This window comes from Lycium barbarum, chromosome 5, assembly GCF_019175385.1.
Source record: "Lycium barbarum isolate Lr01 chromosome 5, ASM1917538v2, whole genome shotgun sequence".
NCBI classification, from domain to species: domain Eukaryota; kingdom Viridiplantae; phylum Streptophyta; class Magnoliopsida; order Solanales; family Solanaceae; genus Lycium; species Lycium barbarum.
The window spans coordinates 133,542,454-133,570,273 of record NC_083341.1 but is presented as its reverse complement, the minus strand read 5'-3'; the positions used below and the strand labels follow the sequence as shown (position 1 = coordinate 133,570,273).

At 37.6% G+C, this 27,820-nt stretch overlaps 3 protein-coding genes and 1 long non-coding RNA gene across 5 annotated transcripts; 3 read left to right on the top strand and 1 right to left on the bottom strand.

Moving 5' to 3' along the window:
* The first annotated feature begins 4,419 nt into the window (after positions 1–4,419).
* Positions 4,420–9,201, top strand: LOC132641651 (ATP synthase subunit beta, mitochondrial). The gene is made up of 10 exons (XM_060358710.1): positions 4,420–4,866; positions 5,285–5,451; positions 6,756–6,831; positions 6,920–7,008; positions 7,148–7,265; positions 7,360–7,463; positions 7,561–7,719; positions 7,804–8,028; positions 8,109–8,420; positions 8,780–9,201. The coding sequence occupies exons 1-10, from the start codon at positions 4,551–4,553 to the stop codon at positions 8,891–8,893; spliced, it is 1,680 nt and encodes a 559-aa protein (XP_060214693.1). The 5' UTR covers positions 4,420–4,550; the 3' UTR covers positions 8,894–9,201.
* A 761-nt stretch (positions 9,202–9,962) lies between these two features.
* LOC132641653 (fruit protein pKIWI502) lies at positions 9,963–20,534 on the top strand. The gene is made up of 5 exons (XM_060358713.1): positions 9,963–10,590; positions 12,113–12,212; positions 12,355–12,450; positions 12,538–12,618; positions 20,148–20,534. The coding sequence occupies exons 1-5, from the start codon at positions 10,043–10,045 to the stop codon at positions 20,208–20,210; spliced, it is 888 nt and encodes a 295-aa protein (XP_060214696.1). The 5' UTR covers positions 9,963–10,042; the 3' UTR covers positions 20,211–20,534.
* Positions 10,597–12,081, top strand: LOC132641654 (uncharacterized). The gene is made up of 2 exons (XR_009582917.1): positions 10,597–11,151; positions 11,693–12,081. It is a non-coding gene; the product is annotated as an uncharacterized LOC132641654 (long non-coding RNA).
* A 725-nt stretch (positions 20,535–21,259) lies between the features above and the next one.
* On the bottom strand, positions 21,260–26,068 carry LOC132641652 (CAX-interacting protein 4). Of its 2 annotated transcripts, none has more exons than XM_060358711.1 (3): positions 25,921–26,068; positions 23,487–23,566; positions 21,260–22,581 (listed from the first exon to the last, which is right to left on the bottom strand). In XM_060358711.1, exon 3 carries the CDS (start codon positions 22,520–22,522, stop codon positions 21,512–21,514), a length of 1,011 nt encoding a protein of 336 aa, XP_060214694.1. In that variant the 5' UTR covers positions 22,523–22,581; positions 23,487–23,566; positions 25,921–26,068; the 3' UTR covers positions 21,260–21,511. The 2 variants fall into 2 exon arrangements, with proteins under 2 accessions (XP_060214694.1, XP_060214695.1); XM_060358712.1 differs by having other exon boundaries at positions 21,260–22,547.
* Positions 26,069–27,820: the final 1,752 nt, after the last annotated feature.

Here is a 27,820-nt window from a genome sequence, read left to right as displayed (position 1 = left end):
CTAAAATTTATTAAAGTTATTTTCTAAAGTTAACTCTGTTTTAAGGTCTACTAACTTAAGATTCTAGGTAAGGACTCAGTTAATCTAAAGGGAAGGTATTAAGCACCCTTTAAGATCCATTTATAAATGGTTAACCGACCGGACTTATGTTAATTAATTAGACTTTAAAAAAAAAAAATTAACGTGTAAAGCAGCTAAGACACTACTAAAAGAAACTTTAGAGAATTGGTTTCAAATTGTAAAAGGTCAAATCCTTTGAATTTGCAAAAGTTGATTTATAGGCAATTATAACTAAATGACCAAAACCTAAAGGAAAATGATTTGTTTATTTTTTAAAGAGTATATGGCAAGACGATGCGACTGTTTCAAATTCCAAAGACCCAAACTCATAACTAGAACAATTTGAAGCGGACTTAAATAGAAAAGAACTGGGAAAAGTTTTAGACTCCTGTTTTATGTCCAAATCTTGAAAAATATGACTTGTCTATGGTCCAAATATTGCTAGATAGACATAAACTGATTACTAGTTTCAAGTTCCTTACATCTAATGACATATCACATGTAAGAACTAATTAGTCTATTATTAGCTAAAGTGAAACCTTAAAGGAAACTTAATTATAAATTATACATTAGCGTAGATCTTAACAATCAATCACAAAACAGAATAAAGGGTTAGTCACACAAGACATTTAAATCACACCAAAGATTAAACAAAAGTGACATAAAAGGATTTTCGCCATTTTCGGCTTTCGCGAAAGAGTAATGATGTTCTGCCATTCTCCGCTTGAGCAAAGTAAAAGCGAAGACGGTGAATAATATGCGGACTCCGTAAGAGGTGTCGTTGAGTCTCAAAAATGAAACTCTTCGGCTCCGGTGTTCATGCAAAGGAAAAGAAAAATAGGATTAGAAAGAAAACCCGATTAAAGCAATTATGGAGGATAAAGAAGAAAATTAAAGAACTCATGCCAAACGAATTCAAAACATTATATTTACTATAACGTCGACAATCTGAAGAAACAAACAAATTCGAGCCAATACCCATATATCGAAATATAGTGCACATCAATTTCCTCATATCATACTACAAAAAGTAGAACTAAAGAAACATTTTTTTTCTCACGGGCAGAAAGTCCAATAGCATATTGTAATAATATAAGAGAGCCACCCCAAAAAGACAAAGCACCTATCGTTGCCTTTTAGACTCACGATTCAGAAGCGAAGGAAACAAATAAAGTAAACAAATGTTGACCAGTTATTGCTATCACTGTTGTTGCTATCACTGCTGCTTAATAACAGCAACAAAATAAGGTCCCCTTATTTGTTTTTCTTAATAACATCATTTTCCCAAATATTTATAACGAAGGAGATGTCATGCTGCTGAAATATCCACTACACAGAGAATCATGGCATGGTTAGTCCCTTCGCACAAAGATGCTAATATTTCGTGGTAAAGTGTGTTTTAGCCAATAATACCTATCACAGTTAACATATGCAGCTGTACAGAAAGCACACATCAGGAAAATAATTCGGGGAAAAACAGACAGGGTGATACTCGTCTTTCTAGATCTTGAAAATGAATTTAAAGAAGGTTTCAGCAGTTTATAAGACCGTAAATGTCAAGCTAATCTGATTGATTCATTCAATAGTAATGACTCAAACTATAAAAACAGGACAGAGGGCAGGCAGATCACAGAAACTGCTGAGTGCATAGGTTTCTTTCATATTCTTCATTCAATAACCTTGTTATTTACCACTACAATCGACAATTAAAGATGGCAATTGCTAATCCTTTTGGTAAGTTAAATACATTGATGAGACAACTAAAATAAACTGTAAGTAGAACCATTTGAGATTACACTTCCAAAAAGATGATCAGTCATTCCATGTAAATCAAGGGCAGCAACCATTCTCTATAAACATTGAAAGAGGAGTGAAACTGAAAATCTTTACTATTTTTTTAGCTGTATTTTAACAAGTCTTGGTCAGAGGAGTAATCCTTTAAATCGTTAAGCCAGTATTTAACTGGTAAAACATCCTAACCTATATTCCAAACTAGTTTTCAAACGAAGAAGGCAGGCCATTGCTTGCACAAATTTTAAAACTAGAAACAGTAGGAGTCAGGCAAATACATGTTCTCTGGTTTTTTTTTTTTTTTTTTTTTTGAAAAAAACAGATTGTATCCCTTAAGCTGCGACTGAAGCAGGTTCCAATTTGAATATTAAACGGAGATTTAAACATGATCATGAAACTTATTAAACAGTTTCGAAAGAGAAATTTTGAGCAACATCAGTAGCCAGATATATACTCTTTCCCTACATACTTCCTTTCCAGGCTTATAATATGACTTTACAAATTTGGACATTTAACACTGATACATTAAGCATACTTGTAATGTCATTATCCCATTAATTCGAAACAAGGACTATCTCTAACACGATACAGGGGGCTAAATTTCATACTCAGGAGATAAAGAAAAAAAAACAGATTAATACATGCTAACAATAAAATTTAAAGCTAACAGCATTTGAGTCCTGCTATGAACACTACGTTAACCCCCTTATCTAACTAAAATGATATATAAAACATGCATAATCGTAAGATAAGCTAAACCAACACACAATCAGCCACAAATAGCTAACAGAACCCAACGCAAAAAAAAAGTTACTGACCTTTCTCGGGTGCAGCGAACCAGGGTGCGGGGTCATGGATCTACACTCGAATGTTAATATCTCCGAGTTTGCATATACTTGGATTCGAAACAATAACCGAGCAAAAGAGAATAAAGATGTTTGATATTTTAAATCAATGTCAAGGAACAAATGAGACTGTTTGATATTTTCAGAGAATTGAAGCGGCTAAAAAAAGAACTCCCCCTCCTCGATTAAGAAACGAATATTTATGGGGGATTTCTAGGGTTTTCTGAGGTTCAAAAATTTGGGCGGGTTTTTTTTTTGTTCAACGTTCGGATTTTGTCTATATTTTAACTTACTCGATCAGAACAAAGAGAAATGGACAAAATCCATTTAAAACTTGTACTCGAGAAAACAAAGGAGTTGATAAAGAAAAGATTTCCCTTCATAAATGGACAAAAACCATTAAAGTCAATTCAGATCGCGAGCAGAGGACAGCGAAAGAAAACAAAAAACCCAACCTTCAATGGTTGAAATTCTGAAGGAGAAAGGACCGATCATTAAATTCTTTTCCTAAGATGGCCATGCATGGCCTGTAATCGCGAAAATTTTCTGTGGTTTTACCAAGATCGTCGAGGAGAGAGAGAGAGAGAGATGAAGGGAAAGGGAGAGGGAAAGAGAAAAGGAGAGGCGCGGCTAGGGTTTTAGGTTTGGACGATGAACTAGTAAAAAAAAAGGCGGGCCGGGTCGGGTCGTTAGAGATAGTGGGCTGGTGAGTTGAAAAAAATGGGGCTGCAGATACACGAATTGGGCTTGTAAGAAATGGGCTGAAATTGTTGGGCATTTTCTTCTTCTAATTAATTTCTTTTGGGTTTTTAGTACTTAACTTCTACAACTTCTAAGTGATTAACTTATATATATTATGATGACAATTAGTGATTAATATGTAGAAAATAAGGATTTAATAAAGTGTTGACTTGTAATTAATTTAAAAATTCCAAATCCGAAAATGAAATGATGATGAACTATAAAAATTTGTGATAACGTAATGCTAGTAATGTTGATAGTAAAATAGTGAAAATGAAAGTAACGATATTAATAGTAGTAGAACATAAAAATAGTAGTGAAAACAAAGTATTTAGTTCGTTAATAAATTTAGAAGTCCAAGGAAATAAATTGGAATAAAGGAGGGACGAAATTTGATGTCAACAACAACGATGGTAGTGCAGTGGATATAATTATAATGATAGAAGTGGCAGGTGTGATAGCGACTAACAATCGTGGTTGCCATCGGTGGTTGTGATGGCAGAGATGGTTAGTGGTGATGGCTAGTGATTTGCGATGGCAGCGGTGGTTGACAATGATGGTAATGGGTGTGAGGGCAAATCTGGTTAGTGACGGCGACCGGTGATTGTGGATAGAGTACCGATGAAAATTATCTACACAAAAAATACTTTTTAATGATATTAACACTTTGTTCAATATCTTAAAATATATTCAGATCAAATAACTGCTTAAACTAACACACTAAGCTTAACCAAAAAGTATGATAAATCTTTTTTTTTTTTTTTAATTTTTTTAACAGAGAATAAATTAAATCTCATTTAATTTAATCCTAACCAAACAAGTGAACAGTATACCATCCGATTGGCCCAAAAGTTGGGGAATTTTTCTTTTCAACTCCAAATAGTAAGAAAAGTAAGTGAAAAAAGGAAAATTCAAAGGCCCCTCGTTTGTTTTCCCAACACAATAAAAAAAATCAAAACGCAAAGAAGAGGTCAGATTCACTCTCACACTACAGCCTATCACTCTACAGATAAAAGTCTCTCTATTCATTTTCACTAACCCTAGCACTCTCTCTTTCTCTCTCTTACGCTCACCTTTCTCTCTCTACAGGCCAAACAAACCCTAACGCCAACCATGTCTTCTCGGAGGCTTCTAGCCTCTCTTCTCCGATCAACCGCCCGCCGCAACGGCGGCGCGGCCATTTCCAGATCTCCACTAGCAAATTCCATCCCACGCGCCACCTCACGCGCCTCCCCTAAAGGTTTCCTCTTAAACCGTGTGGCTAAATACGCTACCAACGCCGCTGCTCCATCTGATAAGTCGGCTACTCCTCCTAAATCGGCTAGTAGTGAACATAGTGGAAAGATCACCGATGAGTTCACTGGCGCTGGTTCGATCGGAAAAGTGTGTCAAGTTATTGGTGCTGTTGTTGATGTGAGATTTGATGAAGGTTTAACTCCGATCCTTACTGCTTTTGATCCTTTTGTTTCTGAATATTATAAGATTTACCATAATTACTATCCATTTCATCGCTGAATAACTAATAGATGATGGTACGCTATATTTGATGAAGGTTTACCTCAGATCCTTACTGCTTTTGATCCTTTTGCTGTGAATATTAAAAAATTTACCGTAATTAACCATTTCATCGCTTAATTAATAATATATGATGGTACACTATATTTGATGAAGGTTTACCTCAGATCCTTACTGCTTTTGATCCATTTGCTTGTGAATATTAAAAAACTAACCATAATTATTAACCATTTCATTGCTTAATTGCTAACATGTATGCTAAGTTTGTGATGTTACTCAGGTTTACCTCCATACTAATGTGTTATGTTACTGTATATTTGAATTTGATGAAGGTTTACCTCCGATCCTTACGGCTCTTGAGGTACTGGATAACCAGATCCGGCTTGTGCTTGAGGTTGCTCAACATTTGGGTGAAAGTATGGTTAGGACTATTGCTATGGATGGTACTGAAGGTCTTGTACGTGGTCAACGTGTACTTAACACTGGATCTCCTATCACTGTGAGTAATCTTCAACTTGTTTCCTTTCACTCAATTACACTCTATTTGGATGGTTATTACATATTCCAGTCGTCATATAATGGTACGTCGTAGATCTACTAGAAAAATGTAGGCTAAAGGATAAAATACGATTTATTAGATAATAAGTAAACACAAAATGAGGAAAAATAAGGTAACTATGCGGTCACTCCTATCACTGCGAGTAAATCTGAAAAGATCTTTGTTTTACAGCTTGTTTTGGATTTTTGTATTGTATTGTGTTGTTAGTAGATTGTTTCTTAAATTTTATTGTATCGTATCCTTAAAATACATCCTTATGTAACGACAAAAAGTCTCATTTTGGAATTCAGGAATTTGGCAATGTGAGAGTGATCTATTTTCTGTAGTGGCTAGAAAGCGATTTTATTTGATGATTCTAAAAGATCTGTGGTTTTATTATGCTGTTTTAATGAAATTGGTTGAAATATGTTATTGATCTAGATATTTGGTTTGGTTGATTAATCATAGCGCTATTATTTCCATATAAATTGGAGTCTTTGGAAGCTGTAAATCTGTAAATGGAGCAGGGTCTATGGCATATAGGTTTTCTTAGGATTATGTAACTGTCAAGGACATTTGTTTGCTCCGGAATGTAGTAGTATGTGTTTGATTGGATCCTAATATGTGGAAAGATACTGGTTTCCTTGTAAAAACTGTATATTGTAACTTGTAAGGAGTAACCTGCACTAAATGGACCTCTATCGTTTTATGGAGTTACTCGTATTTATTCACAATCAAATGGGATGCTGTTCATTGCTTCAATTGATGCACGAATTTTCCACTGTATTACGGAAAGAAATTCACTGTTTGTAGATGTGAAAAATAAAATTATTCCACTTATTTTCTCCAATTCGAATTATAAAAGAACTCCTGCTCTGCAATTCGTTTTTCCTCCCAACATGGATGTTCTCTAAAAATGTTTTGTTTGTCCTCCTCCTCCTCCTCCTCCAGGGAACATAGTCTTTTCTTACTTATTTGTCATTGCCTTTTATGAGTGAGTTCAGTTTTAGCATTTTTGTTGTCCTTCTTCTGTTTGCTCCTCTAAATGAAAAATTATTGAGTAGTGGGACTGCAACAAGTCAAAAGGGAGAGGAATGGATATTTGAACTTTTTTATAGCCGACCCAACTAATTTAGGTTGAAGTGCAATAGTAGTTCTTTCGTCTCAGTTGTTGTTCTGCTTTCAGTGGGATGTTGGTTGTATATCGATTTGCCATTCACTTACTACTATTTTGCGCTGGAATGATGGTTTCCTTGTCATGGCAGGTACCTGTTGGTAGGTCTACCCTTGGCCGTATTATGAATGTCATTGGAGAGCCTATTGATGAGAGAGGCGAAATTAGTAAGTCCTAAATGCTTTATACCTTGTTTTATTTGCTCTCTGTGAACAGTTCTCAAAGTGACATCTCTATCTCTAAAAATTGCTGCAGAAACCGATCACTTTTTGCCAATTCATCGTGAAGCTCCTTCCTTTGTTGAGCAGGCAACTGAACAAGAAATTCTTGTTACTGGCATCAAGGTATGCTAATCAAGAGAATTTTATTCAGTGTTCTCGTTTGTATCTTCATTTTCTGAGCATATATTGGTTCCTGAAGTGCAACTTTTGTTGGGCGTTATGACAATACCAATTGCATTATGGCTGCTTGACGTATGACCAGGTTGTTGATCTACTTGCCCCTTACCAAAGGGGAGGAAAGATTGGGCTTTTTGGTGGTGCTGGTGTGGGGAAGACTGTGCTTATTATGGAACTGATTAACAATGTTGCAAAAGCACATGGTTAGTGCTGCCTCTGAGATTCCTTATTATTAGTTCAAATATAAATCAGAGTGAAACTTATCTGAATGTCTGAATATGTTGGACTCTTTTTCAGGTGGTTTCTCTGTCTTTGCTGGTGTGGGTGAACGCACTCGTGAGGGTAACGATTTGTACAGGGAAATGATGGAAAGTGGTGTTATTAAGCTAGGCGAAAAGCAAGTAAGTGTCCTATTTAATCAGAATTAGTTGATATAGCCCCTTTTGTCCACAGCGTTATCCCATTGTTATTGACATTTTGTCTTATTGGCTTGATTAGAGTGAAAGCAAGTGCGCTCTTGTATATGGTCAAATGAATGAGCCCCCTGGTGCTCGTGCCCGTGTTGGTCTGACAGGATTGACTGTGGCTGAGCACTTCAGAGATGCTGAGGGGCAGGATGTGCTTCTCTTTATTGACAACATTTTCAGATTTACCCAGGTTGGCTTGCCTATGATTGCTGAAGTTTTCTTATTTTTATACAATTCTACCCTTGCTAAACTAGATGCTTTTGTATCAAAACAGGCTAACTCAGAGGTCTCTGCTTTGCTTGGTCGTATCCCATCTGCTGTCGGTTATCAACCAACTTTAGCTACCGATCTTGGAGGTCTTCAAGAGCGTATCACTACAACCAAGAAAGGTTCTATTACTTCTGTCCAGGCTATCTATGTGCCTGCTGATGATTTGACAGATCCCGCCCCTGCAACTACCTTTGCTCACTTGGATGCCACAACTGTCTTGTCCCGTCAAGTATGATGCCATCCAATTCTATTTTTCATCCCTTGTAAAGTTATGCTAAATTTGCTGACTGTATATATTTTGGATACCAGATTTCTGAGCTTGGTATTTATCCTGCTGTCGATCCACTTGATTCTACATCCCGTATGCTGTCACCTCACATTTTGGGAGAAGATCATTACAATACTGCTCGTGGGGTACAGAAAGTTCTTCAGAACTACAAGAATCTTCAAGATATTATTGCTATTTTGGGTATGGATGAGCTTAGTGAAGATGATAAGATGACTGTTGCCCGTGCACGTAAGATCCAAAGATTCCTTAGTCAGCCTTTCCATGTTGCCGAAGTCTTCACGGGTGCTCCTGGAAAATATGTTGACTTGAAGGAGAGCATCAACAGTTTCCAGGTAATGAATCTCAATTTAGAATATTGTTGTAAGATATTATGGTTGGTTAGAAGTTAGAAATCATCAAAAAAGAAATTTGTCATTTTGACCTTAAAGCCATCCTATACCTGGGGTAGTCTACCATGCAAAGAATTTTTCTTTTGCTAAACCTTTTGTTACACGTTATTCCTCCTATTGCTTCGTCCACCTCATCAGCAAGTTTAAGAGGTGATGCTTTATCATTTAAGTCTCTTCCTCCCTACTAATTCTCCCCCCACGTTTGGTGAAGTTTATCTGAGATGATAACTTCTGCTATCTTGTGCATATTCAGCGAGTGATTCAATTTGCTGATTATTTCTTTTTGTAATTGATTTTTCCAGGGAGTCTTGGATGGAAAATATGATGACCTTTCAGAACAGTCATTCTATATGGTTGGTGGAATCGATGAAGTCATTGCCAAGGCAGAGAAGATTGCCAAGGAATCTGCAGCTTAGATTATGAACTCCAGTGACTTTCTTTCATTATCTTCGTCGATAACTACAGAAATATTTTAAGTTTCTGTGACACTTTGGATTTTTTTCTGGGAGGACCAAGGGGTCCAGGATTTTCTGGTTTTTGTTTTTTATATGCAATCCGGAATTGTGATAGGGAAGACATGGAGCTAAGGCTTTACTTGCCAAACACCCACCCTTGACGCTCTGTTATGTCTCATAATAAAGGGGGTAAAACGGCAAACTTGTATATTTCACTTTGAATTCATCTTGAGAATGGTGGTTGCCCAAATTACGAGGGGTTGTCTTTACATCAATTTCTATTTGAATGCCTTTTGGTTTCCAGTCTTGCTTGTCTTAATTATTTTCTTTTCTCTAATTTTAATTGTCATGGTCTGACATACACGCACCAGCATCTGCAACTTGTCGAACTTGTCATAGTATCCTTGTCGAGCAGTAAAGAGTTTGGTCGCAAAATGCACCGTTGTTGGACTCTTGGGAGCTATTGAAGTGTTTTGGTCTGTTCACATGCGGTCCCTCTTATGGTATTTCATTTTTCTAGTGCTTAATTTTGACGGTGCTCAAGATGCCTTCGTATTGAGGACCATATAATTGGATTGTAAGCTTGTTGGATTGTGAGCTTTGTTGAAATTTCACGAGAGAGTGTTAAAATGGATGACATCTTTTCTCCTTTTATCGTATCAGCCCTATGCTACGTGAACTTGAATTAGTATAGTTTGGAGCCCCAAATTATGTGATAGAATGAACAAGACTCTTACATTGTTATTCATATAATTTTGAGAATCTCATGTGGCGAAAATTTAAACATTTGAACTCCTTAATTCTGGATATGGGATGCATGAATGAACAAAAAAGGTGACGAAGTATGTTTGAAGTAATTTCCAAAAGTTTTGCTACACCAAACAATGAAGACACCTTTCTGGATATTTTCCTCTACTTAAAAAATGGAAATCGAGGATCATAGAACATACAGTGGGGTCCCAAAACTTATCATGAAGTAACACGTGGAAAACAACAATTTAATGGCTAAAAATCCACGCACACCGCCGTATTCTTATTACTTCTCCACCCTTCTCGGCGGCGCTTTCTACATTTCTTCTCAACATAAAAAAAAAAAAAGAAAAATTGAAAATGTCAATCCTTTCCCTTTCTCCATTTCCTAATCCCACTCTTCCCCATCTTAGTTCCCATGCACCCTCCCACATCGAATCATCCATGACCTTCCTTAAACCTCTCCACTACCATCTCCGCCGCCGTCTCGCCGTCACCGCCGCCGCCGTCCGTCAAGACACAAACCTCTGGACAACCGCACCTCTCCTCACAGTCTCACCCGCCGCTACTGAATCTCTGTTCCACGTCACTATCGACGTGTCCGATTACCCTGACCTAGCTACCTCACACACAAAACCAGGTCAATATCTCCAACTCCGTATCCCTGACGTTGAGAAACCCTCGTTTCTCGCGATCGCATCGCCGCCGTCGGTTGCTGCATCGAAAGGTGTGTTTGAGTTTTTAGTGAAAAGTATATCAGGATCTACGGCGGAGATGTTATGTGAGCTGAAGAAAGGAGATGTAGTGGAGTTGAGTCAGGTTATGGGGAAAGGATTTGATTTGGAACAAATCTCACCGGTTGACAAGTATCAGACGGTCCTGATTTTCGCTACCGGATCTGGAATTAGGTATATTCCGCCTTGAATTTTGTTGATAATAACTTGCAAACCAATAATTTAGCTTATTCTATACACCTTTTGAAAATTATTACGCGAGGTAGTCCATTGTAACTGGGGAGAAAGCATTATACATAACGTAACAACCTTGTATAAAGTGTATAAAAGGTGCTTATACACAATTATGGGCATAATCGGGTAACAAACTCAAAGTATGACTGACTACGTAGTGTAAATATTTCTCCCAGTAGACAGAGAGTGTAAGTTTCCCAAAAAACGTAATATGTAGAGTTAATGGTCAAAATCACCTGAATTATGCCAATTATTAGTTGTTCCCTTTTTTTACCTGAACCATCACCGTCTATGTAATTAAACACACTTCGAAGTTGGCTAGGCCAACTATCAGTTAGTTCCGTTTTCCTACTAGACTATCACCATCTAATCAACTAGGTACGTTTTAATACAGAGATGGTGATAATTCAGATAGGAGAAGGGAACAATGGTGATAGTTCAGGAAGGAAAGGGAACAACTTATAGTTGGGGTGTGAAACTTGCAAAAAAGTGATAGTTGAGGTGTGTTTTTGACCATTATCTTTAATACTTAAGCTTTATTCTGCATTTTTTCCCATTTAATGTGCTATTCTGTAGTCCCGTTTGTGCTAGAGTGTAAAGGAGGAGTGTTTTAGCTTAGTGTCCACTGTTCAGTCTATGAGATTGTTTGATACATTTAATTCAGGGATAAAGCTAATATATTCCAGAGTGAGTTAAAATTGAGATGAATGATTTATCCAATAGTTTATTTCTGAGGAACCTTCTGTTTTTGTATGGTTTGTTGAGATATATGGTTAAGTTTTTTTAAGTTAATTGCTGATTCAGTAAGCAGTAAATGAGCTTGTGTTGTTGGAGAATCACGTCAAAAATCTCGGCTTTGGGTGTTCTTTTGTAGTTTTTTTCCAAAGTTCTTTTTTGTAGTTAGCTTCGGTAAGCTGGTTAGATGGGTTCTTTAATCTTTTGGCGACAGATGATTATTGTCATTTGGAACTGATCTTGTGAGTACTTAGTTCATTATATAAAGTTGAAGTTCACCAAGACTAAAAGTCGCGATCTTTAATAGATGGAAGTGTTGAGTGCTAGAGGTGATCTGATGCATAGCTGCAAGCCTACTTCTCCTAATGTAAAGCGGTTGAAGTTTGTATCATGCAGTTTCAAATCCCACTTATAATAGCTGGGCTACCATTCAATATTTTTGTGATGGAAGGATGAAAAATATGTTTCGCTTTGTTTTTTTTTCTCTTTCCCTTGTAAGAGCCTGTTTGGATGGGCTTATGACTTTTGACTTATAAGCGAAAAGCCATAAGTTAGAAATGCTAGCTTGTGGCTTTTGGCTTATTTTTGTCATTTTGGCTTAAAAACAAATGCTTAAAAGCACTTTTTTATTTTACCCAAACACTACAAAAATGCTTAAAAGCACCTAAAATAAGCCAATCCAATCAGGCTCTAACTCACTCCTTTATCTCGAACTTGGTTTTGGCAGCCCTATTAGGTCCCTGATTGAGGCAGGATTTGGTGCAGACAAGAGATCTGATGTTCGGCTATATTATGGCGCACGGAATTTGAAGAGAATGGCATACCAGGTTTTGTTTGTGTGCTTGCAAAATGTAGACAATTTCTAGTTTCAAAAAAAAAAATGTAGACAATTTCTGTCTTCATTGTGACAGAAATACAAGATAAACTTTGTATCTGTTGTCTGATTTCGTTGTCCTTTAACTTATATAGGATAGGTTTAAGAACTGGGCATCCTCTGGGGTTAAGGTTGTTCCAGTGTTGTCTCAGCCTGATGATGGTTGGACAGGCGAACACGGCTATGTTCAGGTAATGATTATGTTTACATTTGTATTCTGATCATCTTTTGATTTTATCTGTTAACAGTAATATTTGTTTTACTATCTGCTTTTGCAGGCTGCATTTGCGCGAGCTAAAAACATTTTTAGTCCTCAATCCACTGGAGCAGTCCTCTGTGGTCAAAAGCAAATGGCTGAGGTTTGTAGTTTGTGTACTTTAAAAGATTTGTTGTTCCTATGTTTTGTCCTTGCTCTTTCTGCATTCTGGAGATGCCAATTAGTCTTCTTGTTTTGCACTTTGTTTTTTTCTCATGCTACTTGACCCCTCACCGTTTACTGTTCATCTAAGAAGCAAGAGAGCTGAGATTCTATCCCAAGAATTCTAGAGCAAGAACAAACGTTTGCTTTAAGCCGGTTAACAGTGGACAAGCATTAGGAAAACTGATAATTTTGACATTTATGGTGCATTAATGTATTCTACTAGTGCTAAAAAGTTGTGCCCAACAGTAACTCTGACCTAGGATTCACAACTGTAAAGACATTAGTCTTATAACTTATATCCAAATGGATGGGAACAACAACAACAACAACAATCACCACCCTCGGCACTGAGAAAGGGGAAGAAGAAGCAAACATTGGAATTGGGAAGGCTTAAATGGGAGATAAACTCTGATGGGAAGATAACAGGTGATAGGGGCAGGTACTACAAACTTCATGTACATGAAAATAAAAATTCTGAGTTGGAATGTGCGGGGTCTCAATGAGGCAGAGAAAAGAACAACAATCAAGTCACTTATCAGCAAATGGAGGGCAGACATAGTTTGCTTGCAGGAAACTGAAGTTGAGGAATGGTCATCAAGCTGGATTGATCAATTACGGGTTAACAGATGGATAGAATGGGCTGATTTAAAATCAACTGGAAGAAGTGGGGGCATCTTAATCCTTTGGGATAAGAGACAGTGGACAGTCAGAGATATTCATAGGGGCAGCTACACCATTTCTTGTCTGATGGAGAGTACACAGGAGGATTTCAGATGGGGCTTTACAGGTGTTTATGGGCCTCATAGCAATCCAGAAAGAGAACTACTATGGCATGAATTGGCAGCAGTAAGGGGCTTATGGAATGAACAATGGGTAGTTGGAGGAGATTTTAATGCGTACAGATATGAAAGTGAAAAATACAACTGCCATGGAAGATCCAGTGCAATGATCAACTTTAATGAATTCATTCTTGATCTGGACATTATTGATCTGCCTTTACAAGGAGCAAATTTCACATGGTTCAGGGGTGAGAGTTCTTTGCAGGCATCCAGAATAGATAGGTTTCTAATCTCTCCGGAGTGGAATGATACTTTCAACGCTATAAAACAGCTAGCTATGCCAAGAGTTCTCTCAGATCACAGACCTCTGCTTCTGTAACGTGGTGATTGGGATACTAATTGCTCTTATTTCAAGTTTGAAAATATGTGGCTACAAACAGAAGGTTTCTCTGAAATGATCAAAGGCTGGTGGCAAAACTACAACATTGGTGGTAGTCCAGACTTTGCCCGATCTCAAAAGCTTAGAATTTTGAAGAAAGATATCACTAACTGGAACAGAGAGACCTTTGAAAAACTAGAAACTCAAAGGGAATGTATGTTGGAGGAATTATCTATCATTGAACAAGCTACTGAAGGTAGACTAATGTCACATGGGGAGAAGGAGAGATTAGCTCACCGAAAGCTGAAACGGGAAGAAATAGCAAAGATTGAAGAGGTATCCTGGAGGCAGAAGTCTAGATGTTTGTGGCTTAAAGAAGGAGATAGGAATATTAAATTCTTCCAAAGAGTAGCCAATTCTCACAGGAGGAACAATCAAATTGACAAGCTTATGATTAATGGGGAGATCTGTGAAGACAAGGGAGAAATCAAAGCTGAAATTTTAAGATTTTACCAAGCTTTGTATAAGGAGGATGAGCAGTGGAGACCCAAAGCCAGCTTTGAAAATCTCAGCAGTATCACTCAGGTAGAAAAGATTTGGCTAGAAAGAAGCTTTGAAGAAGAAGAGGTAAGAGCAGCCATCAACTCTTGTGCTCGGGCCAAGAGCCCAGGGCCAAGAGCCCAGGGCCTGATGGATACACAATGGCCTTTTATCAGAGTGCTTGGGGTTTCATCAAGCATGATGTTATGGGAGCTCTCAACCATTTTCATCAGCATTGCCACATGGTCAAATCCAACAATGCTTCATTTATAGCTCTTATCCCAAAAAGAAAGAGAGCCTTACACCTTAGGGACTTCAGACCTATAAGTCTCATAGGGAGTGTTTATAAGATCTTGGCCAAGGTTTTAGCTGAGAGGCTCAAAGCAGTGATCTGGAAGCTGGTTTCAGGGGAGCAAAATGCCTTTCTTAAGAACAGACAAATCACTGATGCCTCTTTGATTACAAATGAAATGCTAGATGGCAGATTGAAAGCAGAAACACTTGGGATTTTATGCAAACTAGATGTGGAGAAAGCCTTTGACAAAGTGAGCTGGTCCTATCTGTTAGACATGCTGAAGCAAATGGATTTTGGAGATAGATGGATTAAATGGATCAAATACAGTCTTTCAACTGTAAAATACTCCATTCTCCATTCTGGTGAACAGGAGGCCAGTGGGTTTTTTCTCTCCTCAAAAAGGAAGAAGACAAAGGGATCCACTTTCTCCTTTCTTATTCATTCTAGCCATGGACGGTCTGAGCAAGATGCTGGACAAAGCCAAAGAAAATCACTGGATTGAGGGCTTCAAGGTGGAAAGCAGGCCAAACAATTCTATCTCAATTTCCCACCTTTTATATGCTGATGATACCTTGATCTTTTGTGGGGCAGAGACACTTCAAGTTCTTTATCTTAATCTTACTCTCATGCTATTTGAAGCTATTTCTGGACTTCACATTAACATGATGAAGAGCAAGATTTATCCTATCAATGAAGTTCCAAAATATCTCGGCAGGGATCCTAGGGTGTAACATAGGCTCCTTCCCTTCGACTTATCTGGGCCTTCCTTTGGGGGCAAATTACAAAGCAACTGAGGTTTGGAATGGAGTGGTGGAGAAGGTGGAGAAAAGGCTGGTAAATTGGAATATGCAATATCTATCTATGGGAGGAAGGCTGACTTTAATCAATAGTGTATTGGACAGCATACCTACTTACATGAGGTCCCTCATTCCAATGCCTTATGAAGTAAAGGAGCAGTTGGATGGCCTAAGAAGGGCATTTCTATGGGAAGGAAACAGTGAAGATCATAAATCCCATCTTGTCAAATGGGATAAGGTCATAATGCCAAAAGAACAAGGTGGTCTGGGAGTCAGAGATCTCAGCAAGCACAACAAAAGCCTTCTTTTGAAATGGTGGTGGAGATATGACCAAAGAGGCACTCTCTTATGGAAGGAAGTGGTGAATGCAAAATATGGCAGGCTAGATGATTGGCGCACCAAAAAGAATACAGCCCCTCATGGTGTTGGTCCTTGGAAGCATATCAACAATCTTCAGCATGACTTCTTCAGGGAAGTATCCTTTAAGGTTGGAAATGGTTCTAAAGTCAAGTTCTGGAAAGCCAAGTGGGTGGCCAATCAACCCCTCAGAAACTCTCACCACAGGATATTCCTTTTAGCTGTAGAGATGGCAAAATTTGGGATATTTACCTTAGAAGAAACTTGCAAGACTGGGAGTTGGAGGCACTAACTGATCTTTATAGGTTACTGGCAAACTACTCAATGAATCCTCAACTTCCAGACAGCTTAAGGTGGGGGAATTCAGAGAAAGGCATCTTCACATTAAAAGCAAGCTACAACCAGTTGAATGCAGCAGAGGGAGTGACAACTTCATGGCCCTGGAAGCTGGTTTGGAAGACAAAGCTCCCCACCAAAGTTAAATGTTTCACTTGGACAGCTCTTTACAGTTCTATTTTAACCCAGGACAATCTCATGAAGAGAGACATTACAGTGGTGAGCAGGTTTCTGGAATTAGTTGGACAACCCCCTTCAGTCTAAAGCAAGCAGTTGAAAGTTGGAGTTTGTGGAAAGTGGACAAGTCCATCAAGAAGATCTGGCAGATGATTCCAGCATGTATTTTTTGGTGTATATAGACAGAAAGGAACAAAAGATGTTTTGATGGGATCTCAACTCCTAACTGCTCTCTTAGGCCCAAGTGTTTGATGAATCTTTTTAGTTGGAGCAATCTTTCCCCTGTAAATGATGTCATTCCCCTTTTAGATTTTATCAGCTCACTCTCAGTGGCTTAACAGCCTTGAGTTTTTGCTTCTGGTTCTTAACTCCCAGCTCATACTGTTTTTTTTTTTTTTTTTTTTTTTTTTTTTTTTTTTTTTGCAGTATTTGGAATTATAACCATATGATTTGTAATCATTCACGCATCTTCTTGATGCTTTTTTAATGCAACAACTTACTTCAACAAAAAAAAAAAAAAAACTTATATCCAAATGGATGGGTAAATTATATGTTGCATTAAAAGATGATTAAGAAGAAGCAAAAGAAGTGATTCGCATCAGTTGAATGTGACAATTTTGTGTGGTAGAGGTACTTGATATTTAACGATGGCTTTGTCAGATGATATGCATTCTTGACTTATAACATTGGCTAGTCATTCAGAAAGTAATGGGAGGTGTTTTAAAGATAGACCCATTCCATTCAGAATGTAAAATGGAATTGTATAGTACCTTTCTACTTTTGGTGTAAAGAAATAGGATTAGAGGATATAGATCATTTTGTAGACTTATTAAAATCCCTGTAAGTATCTCTTTTCTCTTTCTGTTTTTAGACTTTAACACTTTTGAAGGTCTCCAGCATATCCTTAATGCTGAAGAATACAATTTACCAGTTTAAAAAAAAACATTAGCTATTCATAAATCCTATTTGGTGTACTGCCAATGTTGTCTCTTGCAAGGAAAGTAATGACACCAATACGCGGTGATCTATCCTTCATTTAACTGTTAACTCCCATAAACACTGTGGGTTTACAATCCATGATATGTTTTTTGATAGTTTCTGTAAACGCTACTGCTTTTCTCGTATTCTATTGCCTTCCTTAATTTTGTGTTCTTTGTTTTGTGATTCTCATTGTATTTTTACCTCATATTTGGACGATTAATGAAACAAGTAGTCGTAAAAAACTTAAGAAGAAAAAGTAGAAAAGAACTTTAATTTTGATTGAATAAGAACTCTAATATGAATTGGATGTGGCTATAAAAAATTTATGAGTCTGATAAAAAAAAGTTATGAGTTCTAAGATTTTTAGGATAATAAAATTTGATAAGAAATATCTTTTTTTCATGAGACAAGAGGCTTGCTTGGATATGTTTCTGTAAAATAGGAATGTAGAACTTGGTGTTTAGGACTCACTTGATTACAAACTTGTTTGGATGTACTTCGTCTTGTGATAAAAATATACATTTTGTTTCGGAGACGAGTGGTCATTTAGCAATTGATTTGGTGGATAGCACTGGAATTCATGATGGTAGTCCATACTATTTTATGTCTAGGGTTTTATGAGGAAATGAACTCGTGTGGTTGGTGTACTAGGAATGTAAGACTATTGAGTTTCAGCAAGCTTTGAGAAGATAGGAACCCTTTCTTGCTCTCTAACAACCCATATTCCCTTTCAAAGCACTAGATATAACCTAGGGAAGGATAAGTTAATAACTACAAGTATCTCCTCTTTGAAAGTTTTAACTTTTAGATGAGGTCTTTGCCGCCTGACTCACGATCGAAAGAAAACAGAAGGGGTCAAATGCGACTACAACTTTCATTGAATATGGGATCTAGACTGCGATTGGAATGAAATTACTCTATTGATAGATCAAGATTTGCATCCGCTCATCTAGGAGATTTTGTCGTGCCGGGTCATGAGCTATGTTGAGCGATTAAAAATATAGGGTTCTATTAGGCTTTCACCTGCACTGCCTTTGTCTAAGACATTATAAAGATTGAGAAAAGGCTTGTGAAGTCGATTCCCCAGCTCTTTAATAGGTGCTGCAAATCTTAATTTGTAGGGCCTGCGACTATATTGAGAAGAGGTATCCACAATGCAACATGGTACATACAAAACCTACTGGTCGTAGTCTTAAGTCTCACCTTCACCCATCATCAAAGAATTTCAATGTGTTTGTCCAGCAAAAGATGAAAAAAAGGATTCAACCGTACTTTTGGAGCATGTTAAGCACATAATTTATAAACAAAGGCGTCCAACCTCTTAACAGTTTAAATTTTTAGTAGTACCCACAATTCAACAGAAGGTAATTAGAATATTTTAGTCTGAAATCATTGAAGTGTGACCATATTTCCTTGATTTCCATTTAGGGATTTTTTGTATTAACGAAACTGAAGCACTTCGTTGTCCCTGTTTTCCATGTTGGATAAATTAATGCTTCTGTAAGCGCATAGTTTCTTTTAATCACCTTGAGTGCTTCCTTGGGTTGGTTACACTGTCTTATGCATGTTGCTATTATGAGATGGATCAATTAGTGCGTGAACAGCTGTAATTGTTTCGTCAAGACTTGGTTTTATACTGATACTGGTCGCCTGAATCTGATTCCTTTCTTATTTTGGGGGTGTAATTTGATTGGGGAAAAAAAAAAGAATTTGGTTGCCAATATCGTTTTCTGATATTGACTTGGGCATTTTATGTTAAAGCAAAGAAACTACTGAGTAAAAAGATGATTTAGTGCCTACTAAAAGACTGAGAAGTTCCGCGATGCAGTTGAGGTGGGAGCTGAACGGGAAGGAACCAAGTATGCCCGACAGGTGATTTGGTGCCTAGTAAAAGACTGAGAAGTTCCAGTTTCAACCGAAAAAAGAAAAAAAATGAGGACAGAAGTTCCCCAATGCAGTTGAGGTGGGAACTGAATGGGAAGGAACTGATTATACCTGCTAGGTGATTTGGTGCCTGCTAGAGACTGAGTAGTTCCCCGATGCAGTTGAACGGGAGTGAACTGCCAGGTGATTTGGTGCCAAGACTGAGTAATTCCCCGATGCAGTTGAGTGGGAGGGAAATGAGGTTGCCTGCCAGGTGATTACCGTCAAGGTGGCACTCAGAAACCAAGTACTGCCTAATTAAAAGTTGTTGGGTACTGATCCCCAACAGACAGATCTCTTTCCATTTGTCCATTGATTAAGGCGATTATGTTTGGAACATTGGTGTTTGTATGGGATTAGGCCCATAGGATTTTAAATTTCATTAGAAAGGTCTACTTGGTAACTGGCGTTAGCAACTGCATTTCGTTAGGTGTGTATACAGCTTTGGATTAGCATGCCCTGGTAGATAGATCTACAGAATTGCACTCCTTTTGGTTTTCCCTAAAAAAAATTATACTTTTGGAGGAGGAGAAAATTAGGTGACGGTGGAGGTGCTGGCTTATGCAGGGAAAAACTTGCTTATTACTAGGAAAATTTGTTATTCTTCTCCTTTGCGAACAGAAGTAATTTTGATGAATTAAATCAACATGTCCTAGTGATATTTTTACTAATACTCAAAACTGTTATCTGATAACTGAAAATGTTTGCTGAGGTGGTAGTAGTATAACTTAGCGACTGGCTTTCCTCTAACTGAAAGTTGATGAAGTTTCTAGACATCAGTCCACGAGACCGTAAGCATTAAAACAACATTTAGGTTGGAGTAGAATTTTTGCATCTTCCACTGTTTAATGGGATGTCTAAACTTGTAAATTTACAATTTCTATTCCTTGACTCTTCTTGCAGGAGGTGACATCTCTTCTTGTAGCAGATGGAGTCTCAACTGAGAAGATATTGAAGAACTTCTAAACAAAAACCAATTTTGGTTCATCGTGTTGTATTAGTGTCTAGTATAAAACCAATTCATTGAATTTCACCTGCTGGCTACAAGGAATCCAGCATGGAAAATAGCATAATGTAACAATCTTAGCCATCAGGCTATACAAAGTCCAATGTGAAGCATCTTAATGTATTCAAATTCATTGACGGCAATGAAGAAGGCAAAAACTGTAATGCTCTTTCTATAGTTGCTGTTTATTTGAATTGGCCAGTAATTAGTGCCTCTAGACCTGTGGCTGTAATCAGTCCCCATTTTTTTCATATACAAAAACACAAGGCATCAAGTTTACTGTATTGAGTTATTGATACTGTGAAAAATAATTGTTCTTATCGTTTCTATGGCAATATGTTAAAACTGTGAATGACCAACCGAAAGGATGGAATCACATATAAAACATATTGAAATTGTATTTATTTTATATGGATTTGGTTGAATGGTAAATTGTTTTCCTGATGGATTATCACTATATATCTAACACAGAGGAATCATATATAATGAAAGCGAGAAGAAAAAGATGTGTTTTACTGTGCCTGTGCGTGTGGTTAGAAAGGGAATAAAACAGTACAAAAGGAAGTCATCGGTAGAAAGTAAGGTCAATTGGTCGAGCCCGACTTGACATCCCTAAACAATAGCAAGCTATGGTGCGCAAAGGAACGGTTCCATAATTATGGGAGAGTTTTAAAAGATTTCCCATCAGCAGATTACTACAATCACATTGTCGAGACCTCTTATCTGAATATGCCGGTTGTATTAACAAACCCAAGGGCAAAGCAAAGAGGAAGGACAAGTGAAAGCCGCTTCCTCCTTAAGGGCATAAGGAAGAGCCTATCATGTGCAGTTGACTGTCAAACGAAATGAAGAATGACAAAAATCATGTAAATATGGCAGTTGGATTAACAAACCTAATAAATACACTAACAAGCTGCTTTTAGGATAGCCATTACTTTAGTTATAACACTTCATTACATATATAAAAGTTAGCGTACCGTTCAAAACTTCACTAATCAACACAGCATAATCACAGCAAAACTGATAATTCCATGCAAGTGCCACTGAACGTAACGAAAATATTTTCGCCACACAGTGTCACTCTGTTAAATAACAGCAGAATCATTATGTGCTAGCCTGAAGAAAAATTGAACAGTATTAATGAAGTCAGGGTTTTAGACCTCCAACCAAAACAAATTACACCACAAGTAATTAGCAATGGCAATTAATGGTCTCCACAGAAAGTTAAAACAAAAACATGAATTGGGGCGGTCTTAACATTCTAAGCATTTTGAATCCCATGAGCATCACCATTGGCATCACTTTCCGTCCGCACCTCAGAAGCAGGTTCCACTGGCTCACCATTTCTTTCTTTTTCTTCATGAGGTTGATGATGATTGTCCTTCAACACTTCATCAGAGCGGCGATGCTTATGGTTAGAATGGTGAGGACGGTGATGACCATGTCGATGATGATTCTTCTTGTGCTTTTCTTTTCTATCTAATTCCTCATTCTCATCAGAAGATCTACCTAGGGATCTACTTCTATCACGCCTAAAATCTTCAGAATCCGAAGATCTTGAATCATGACTATGGGATCTATGATGATGCTTCCTATGTTTTCCGTGATTACTGCGGTTCAGTTTTGCTTCATCACTAGAAGAGACAGAAGCATCTGAGTCTAACCTTCCGTGCCGTTTATGATGCTTCGTGTGGCTTCGTTTCCTAGCTGCAGCATGGTCATCATCACTGGAAGACTCTGAACCATCTGAGTGTGATCTTCGATGACGTTTGTGATGCTTTGAATGGCGTCTTCTTCTTACATCTTCATCATCTGAAGAGTCTGAGGAACTATTATCTGAGTGTCTACCATGTTGCCTACGCTTCTTGTGGCTCCGCTTCTTTCTTCTTCTCTCTTCTTCTGAATCACCATCATATTCCTCACTGCTATCGTCACTGGAATGAGAGGATCTTCTCTTAGGCCTTCGCTTGGATTTCTTATCCTTCCTATCCGAATCACCCGACTCAGAGCTATGGTGCTTCCTATGCTTCTTGTGGTGCTTTTTGGTGGACTTTTTTCCTTGATATCCACTGTCATTGTCACTGGCAATATCAGAACCCGAGCTTAATTTCCTTTTATGCTTAGCTACCTTGGCTTTATCTCTAGCTTCAGCATCAGACTTTGCTTCTGCTGCAGCTTCAAGTTTTTGCTCCCATTTCAAGCGGGCTTCTTTCTTATCAAGAGCTCTCTTCTTTTTCTCCTCAACCAACTGCATGAACTTCTTGGCATCCATTCAGATGTAAAAGACAAACAAATTTCTGCATTTTGGTATGATGAAGACCAGAAGTGCATCTCAAAAAGAGAAAGGAAACAATGTTAGTTCTTCTGCCCATAATATCCATCATTGAAGTAGAGCTTATTTCATATAAAAAAAGTAAAATTTGCTTCAGACTGAACAAAAGACAACCAATTTAAAGGGAAAAGCCCATACAGGGAGTGGAAGTATGCATAATATGATGCATTAACCAAAGAAACCTACCTAGAGAACAGTAAGGAAAGAGGACGATTTAGGAAATGCACAAAGAGAGACTTCAGAATTCAGGTTGTAAATAAAATGTAATTGCAATATAGTATCAAACCATAAATCCACATTCATTAATGATACGGGAAACATAATTTACTGTGATATTTTGTCAAACTAGATAGATCACATATTTAGTAGCAATTAGACTAGTCATATCCTCTGAGTAACATATAATTTAAGCCTAGATCTGTTATATACGCTGAATAAACTGTTATAAACCAGATTCAGTGTTGTGCATCACTGATCTGGCAAACAATTGCAAACGATACCAATCACCAGACCAAGCACTAATAACAACGCATCACAACAAATATTTCAACATTCACCACTATCATTGGTTTACACTTATTGGCATCTCTCTCTAGAACCAACAAGCACAACAAATCCTATGACAGAGGCCGCAAGTGAAACAGATAGGTGAAAAGCTCAAATAACACTGCTTTCGACTGCTTTTGAGAAAGAGAAAAGAAACTTCATTGGACCATGAATCTTATACTACAATAACAAAGATCAAGCAATTATCAGTACAGTATAAACAAGTTTTCAGTTCTTTGTCAGCTGGAAAATTGTATTTAACAAACTCTTCAAGACGTTCAAATGAAGTTACAATTGATGGGTGCAATGACACCAACTGAAAAAGAAATAGAATTGCAAACTGGAACAGGTTTCTTACCTTATATATAACAACCAAATAGCTAGCCAAATCTCCTATCTCAAGCTCAAATCACCCCTCCACCAACTTCCTCGAAGAATCTGCATTCCAAAAACAAAAAAGAGGTTATACAACTTTTCGCAGCTAAATAATTCTCATCTCTAAATCAAAACAGCTTCCTATATTCAATAGAGAATACATATCAACCCAGACAATCTTTAGATAACAATCAGATTTCAAGTTAATTTTTTGAACAACAAATACAGAAACTCATAAATGTAACAATAATAGGCCGAATGAAAAAGAAGTACTCCCTCCATCCCATAATAAGTGTCACTTTAGCCAAAAAAATTTATCCCATAAGAAGTGTCACCTTAGGAAACCAAGACATAAATTGACTAGTTCTTTCCAATTCTACCCTTAGACAATAAAGTAACATCTAAATGATGATTGGAAAAGCCACATAGTAACTTGGTATTGTTGGATTCCCAATGTCAAAAGGTTTATTTCTTGTGCATCCTCTAATCAAAAGGTAGAAGTAATCTAGTTTTATTATATAGGAGTGATTTAGTAAACTTCACATTGCATTATTGATTTCTTAATATGCGTGTTTTTGGTTAAGGTGACACTTATTATGGGACGGAGAGAGTAGAAATTAAAGATTCAATTTTTTTAGAATACTAAACAGGCGGAACAAGGACCAAGCAATTTCAAACTCAAAGCCCAGTTCAAAAACCCAGACAATCTTTAGATAACAATCAGCTTTGAAGTTGATTTTTTTTTTTTTTAACGAAAACAGAAACTCGTGAATGAAACAGTCATATGCTGAAAGAGGAAGAATTAGAAAACTAAAGATTCATTTTTGTAAGGATATCAAACGGCGGAACAAGGACCAAGCAATTTCAAACATAAACCCAACGGATAACAATCAGCTTTCAAGTTTAAATTTTTTTAAATAACAAAAACAGAAACTCATGAATGAAACAGCAATAGGATGAATGCAGAACAATTAGAAAACTAAAGATTCAACCTTTTTTCAGGATATCAAACAGATTTTGGGATTGAGGTTAAGAAGAAACTTGCAAGACTGGGAAGTTTGGTCAACCAACAAAAAATTACTATTGGTTATCAGGATGTTTGGAAATGGGAAACGGGGGGGGGGGGGGGGGGGGGGGGGGGGGACGGCGCCTTTTCTGTTAAATCTTATTACATGAAGCTTTTGGTGAGAGAGAAGATTGTGTTCCCACATACCTCGATACGGATCCCCTAGAGTACCGAGAAAGGTGTGCTAATTCACTTGGTTAGCTACGAGGGGGGTGATCTTGACAGCGGAGAACTTAAGGAAGAAGAGGATTAATTGTGTTAGTTGGTGTTTCATGTGCAAAGAAACCAGGGAAGACGTAGATCACCTACTTTTACATTGCCGTGTAGCATCTTCGCTATGAGGGGAGTTGATAAGATGGTTTGGTTTCAAGTGGGTAATGCCGAGAACTGTGAAAGAAACCATGTTTAGCTGGGCTCGTAGAAGACGGAGGAGGAGATGCAGGGCATCTAAAGTTACCCCTTTAGCATTGATGTGGACCATATGGAGTGAGAGGAACAAGAGAGCTTTTGATGGAATAGAGAAAGATATCGTACACTTGAGAAATAGCCTCTTTTCCCTTATTTCTTAGTAGGATTTTCTACTTTTTGGTATAGTATACAGGCTAGTTAATGCCCTCATTGTTAATAATATTCTTACTTCATAAAAAAAACGGAATACCGACCAAGCAACTTCAAACACAAACCACGTTTCAAAAACCCAAGAATAAACCAAAAGTTCTCAACTACCTAGTTTCTTTCCAGCCTCAAAAATCGCCATTAAAGTTTCAATTTTCAAGAGACTATAGGTCTAACGGAAGAAACACACACACACACACACACACACAAAAAAAGGAACTTTTTTCTGTTGTGCATGATAACAAGCTTGCAAGATTGGCAGAAACAGAAATAAAATGTCTTCAAAACCCAAAACCCACTTCAAAAACTCAGCCATAGATCCAAATTTTGTAGAAAAAAAGATCCACACCCACCTCAGTTATCCAATTTGACGTCAAATCGAACTTCCTAGGCTCAAAGTAACGAGCTTTTCAACGTAAATTGAACCTACAGAAGCAACAAAAAAATAATCCTAGAATGCTAGTATAAATAAAACTCACCAAAAAAGTATACAACAAACAAGAAAAAGGGCAAGGGATTTCGAAGTAGCTGAAGTTTTTACGATCCAGACCCACCTCAGTACTATTCGATATGACGACAAATCATACTTCTCAGACTAAAAATAACGAGCTTTTATTGAACCAACAGAACAAAACCTTAAAATAAAAGTCACCAAAAAGCATATAAGATACAAAAAAAAAAAAAAAAAAAAAAGGGCAATGACTTATGAAGTAACTGAGTTATTAGATTAACATACCTTAAAACCTGATGAAACGGCAAAGAGAAGAATTGGGAAGATTTGAAGTTAAAGAAGAAGGGGCTTTGACTCGTTGATAGAAAGAAAAGATGCCTAGAGAGTTCGAAAAGTTGAGAAATTGGGGGGTATATATAGAAAAAAGAAAAACAATATAAGGGCTCAAACGGATGAATTTGAAAGTACATTGGGATAATCCGTGTTGCGTGCCCCAACGCGGTGTTTTTTTTCTTTGTTTATTGTTTAATTAATAGGTAGATGAGCAAAGCGGCTTGCTAAGAAATTGGTTCAATGATGGTAATGTCTAGCTAGGGCTAGGCATAAATATCGGAAACCTAAATTACCAAATCGAACTGATAATTTTGGTAATAAGTAGGTAATTCGGTACGATATTCGGGAGTAAAATTTTAAAATTGTGAGATTCGGGTTTAGATTTGGTACTAAATATTAATACTGCTTGGTACTCGATATTTTCCAAATACCGAATTATTTGAAGGCCCACCACAATATTATTTATTAAGCATTAAACACCATATCATTAGGGTGAGGGGAAATTTCCCTTATACTCTTGTCTACCATTTCGACCCATTCTGACTCTTTTTGTTCAGGAGCTCCTGTTGCTCCATTCCCTCTGTTTGAAATCATCTCCAGCAATGAAATCCCTACTTTGCCCGGACACTTCCAATCGAAGCAATCAACATGCTCCCTAAGAAGTTCAATGATTTTGATCCTGAGTTCCGGGGCTAACCCAGTGCCCAGATGTACTTGCAGGTTAAAAAGGTCACTTTGACACCCTTCTGTTTCCTCTGAGGTTGCCCTGCAATCATCAACTATCATGTTAATAACATGACGGGGCTCAACCTGAGGTTCTTGCTTCACTCAATCGTTGCGCTTCCCATAGTTATCTTTAGCTCTATCACTCAAGAATTCTCTTAAATAACCATCCTTTAATAACCTACCAACCTCGTCTCTGAGGTGCCGACACTCAGCTGTTCTATGACCATGAGTTCCATGAAAATCACAAAACAAATTCATATCCCTATGGCTCGGATTAGTTCTCATCGGTCTGGGCCACTTCAAGCCATCTATCTTGTCTATAACCGCGATCAATTCCACCAAATCAATGTTAAAATAGTATTCTGACAGCCTTGGATTTTTAGGTTTACTTGTAACCGAATATATCGTAGCCGCCTTGGGTTGTAACCCTCGTCTTCTTTGACCAGAATCATTCTTCCTTTCGGAACTGGCCTTTCATATTGATTGCCCCGACTCCGTTCTGACCGGGACTGAGGCCTTCCTTGGTTTTCATACTATTAAGACCTGTCCTTTCCAAACTTGGAGTCTGACTCCGAGGTCCTTCTTGTCTATCATAATTCCAACTCCGACCGGTAGACCCAGCTGACAGTCCAAACTGATCATCTTCCACCCGGATTTTTGACTCATATCTATTATGAACGTCCGCTCATATTGTGGCAGGAAATTCTAATAGGTTTTCTTTTAATTTTAATAATGCACTCGAACTCATTAGGTTCAACCCTCTAGCAAATGCCTCTGCTGCCCAATCATCCGGAATAGCTGGAAGCAACATACGCTCCTTTTGAAACCGGATTATGAATTCTATGAGCAACTCATCATCTTCCTGAGCAATTTTAAATATATCAGCCTTCCTAGTTGACACCTTTTGCTCTCCAGCATGTGCCTTGATAAAGGCATCCGCGAGCATCTTGAAAGAGATAATGGAATGCTCCGGAAGCAAAGAATAGGTCATTGCTCCTTTGGACAAAGTCTCTCCAAATTTCTTGAGCATCACGGACTCAATTTCGTCCGGATGCATATCATTTCCCTTGACAACACACGTGTATGAAGTCACATGCTCATGAGGATCAGTTATCCTATCATACTT

Coding starts and splice junctions, on each gene's coding strand:
- LOC132641651 (XM_060358710.1), top strand. CDS start 4,551: ATGTCTTCTCGGAGGCTTCTAGCCTCTCTTCTCCGATCAACCGCCCGC. Junction 6,832..6,919: donor TGATGAGAGAGGCGAAATTA/GTAAGTCCTAAA, acceptor AAATTGCTGCAG/AAACCGATCACTTTTTGCCA. Junction 7,720..7,803: donor ACATTTTCAGATTTACCCAG/GTTGGCTTGCCT, acceptor GTATCAAAACAG/GCTAACTCAGAGGTCTCTGC.
- LOC132641653 (XM_060358713.1), top strand. CDS start 10,043: ATGTCAATCCTTTCCCTTTCTCCATTTCCTAATCCCACTCTTCCCCAT. Junction 10,591..12,112: donor GCTACCGGATCTGGAATTAG/GTATATTCCGCC, acceptor TGGTTTTGGCAG/CCCTATTAGGTCCCTGATTG. Junction 12,619..20,147: donor GTCAAAAGCAAATGGCTGAG/GTTTGTAGTTTG, acceptor CTCTTCTTGCAG/GAGGTGACATCTCTTCTTGT.
- LOC132641652 (XM_060358711.1), bottom strand. CDS start 22,522: ATGGATGCCAAGAAGTTCATGCAGTTGGTTGAGGAGAAAAAGAAGAGA.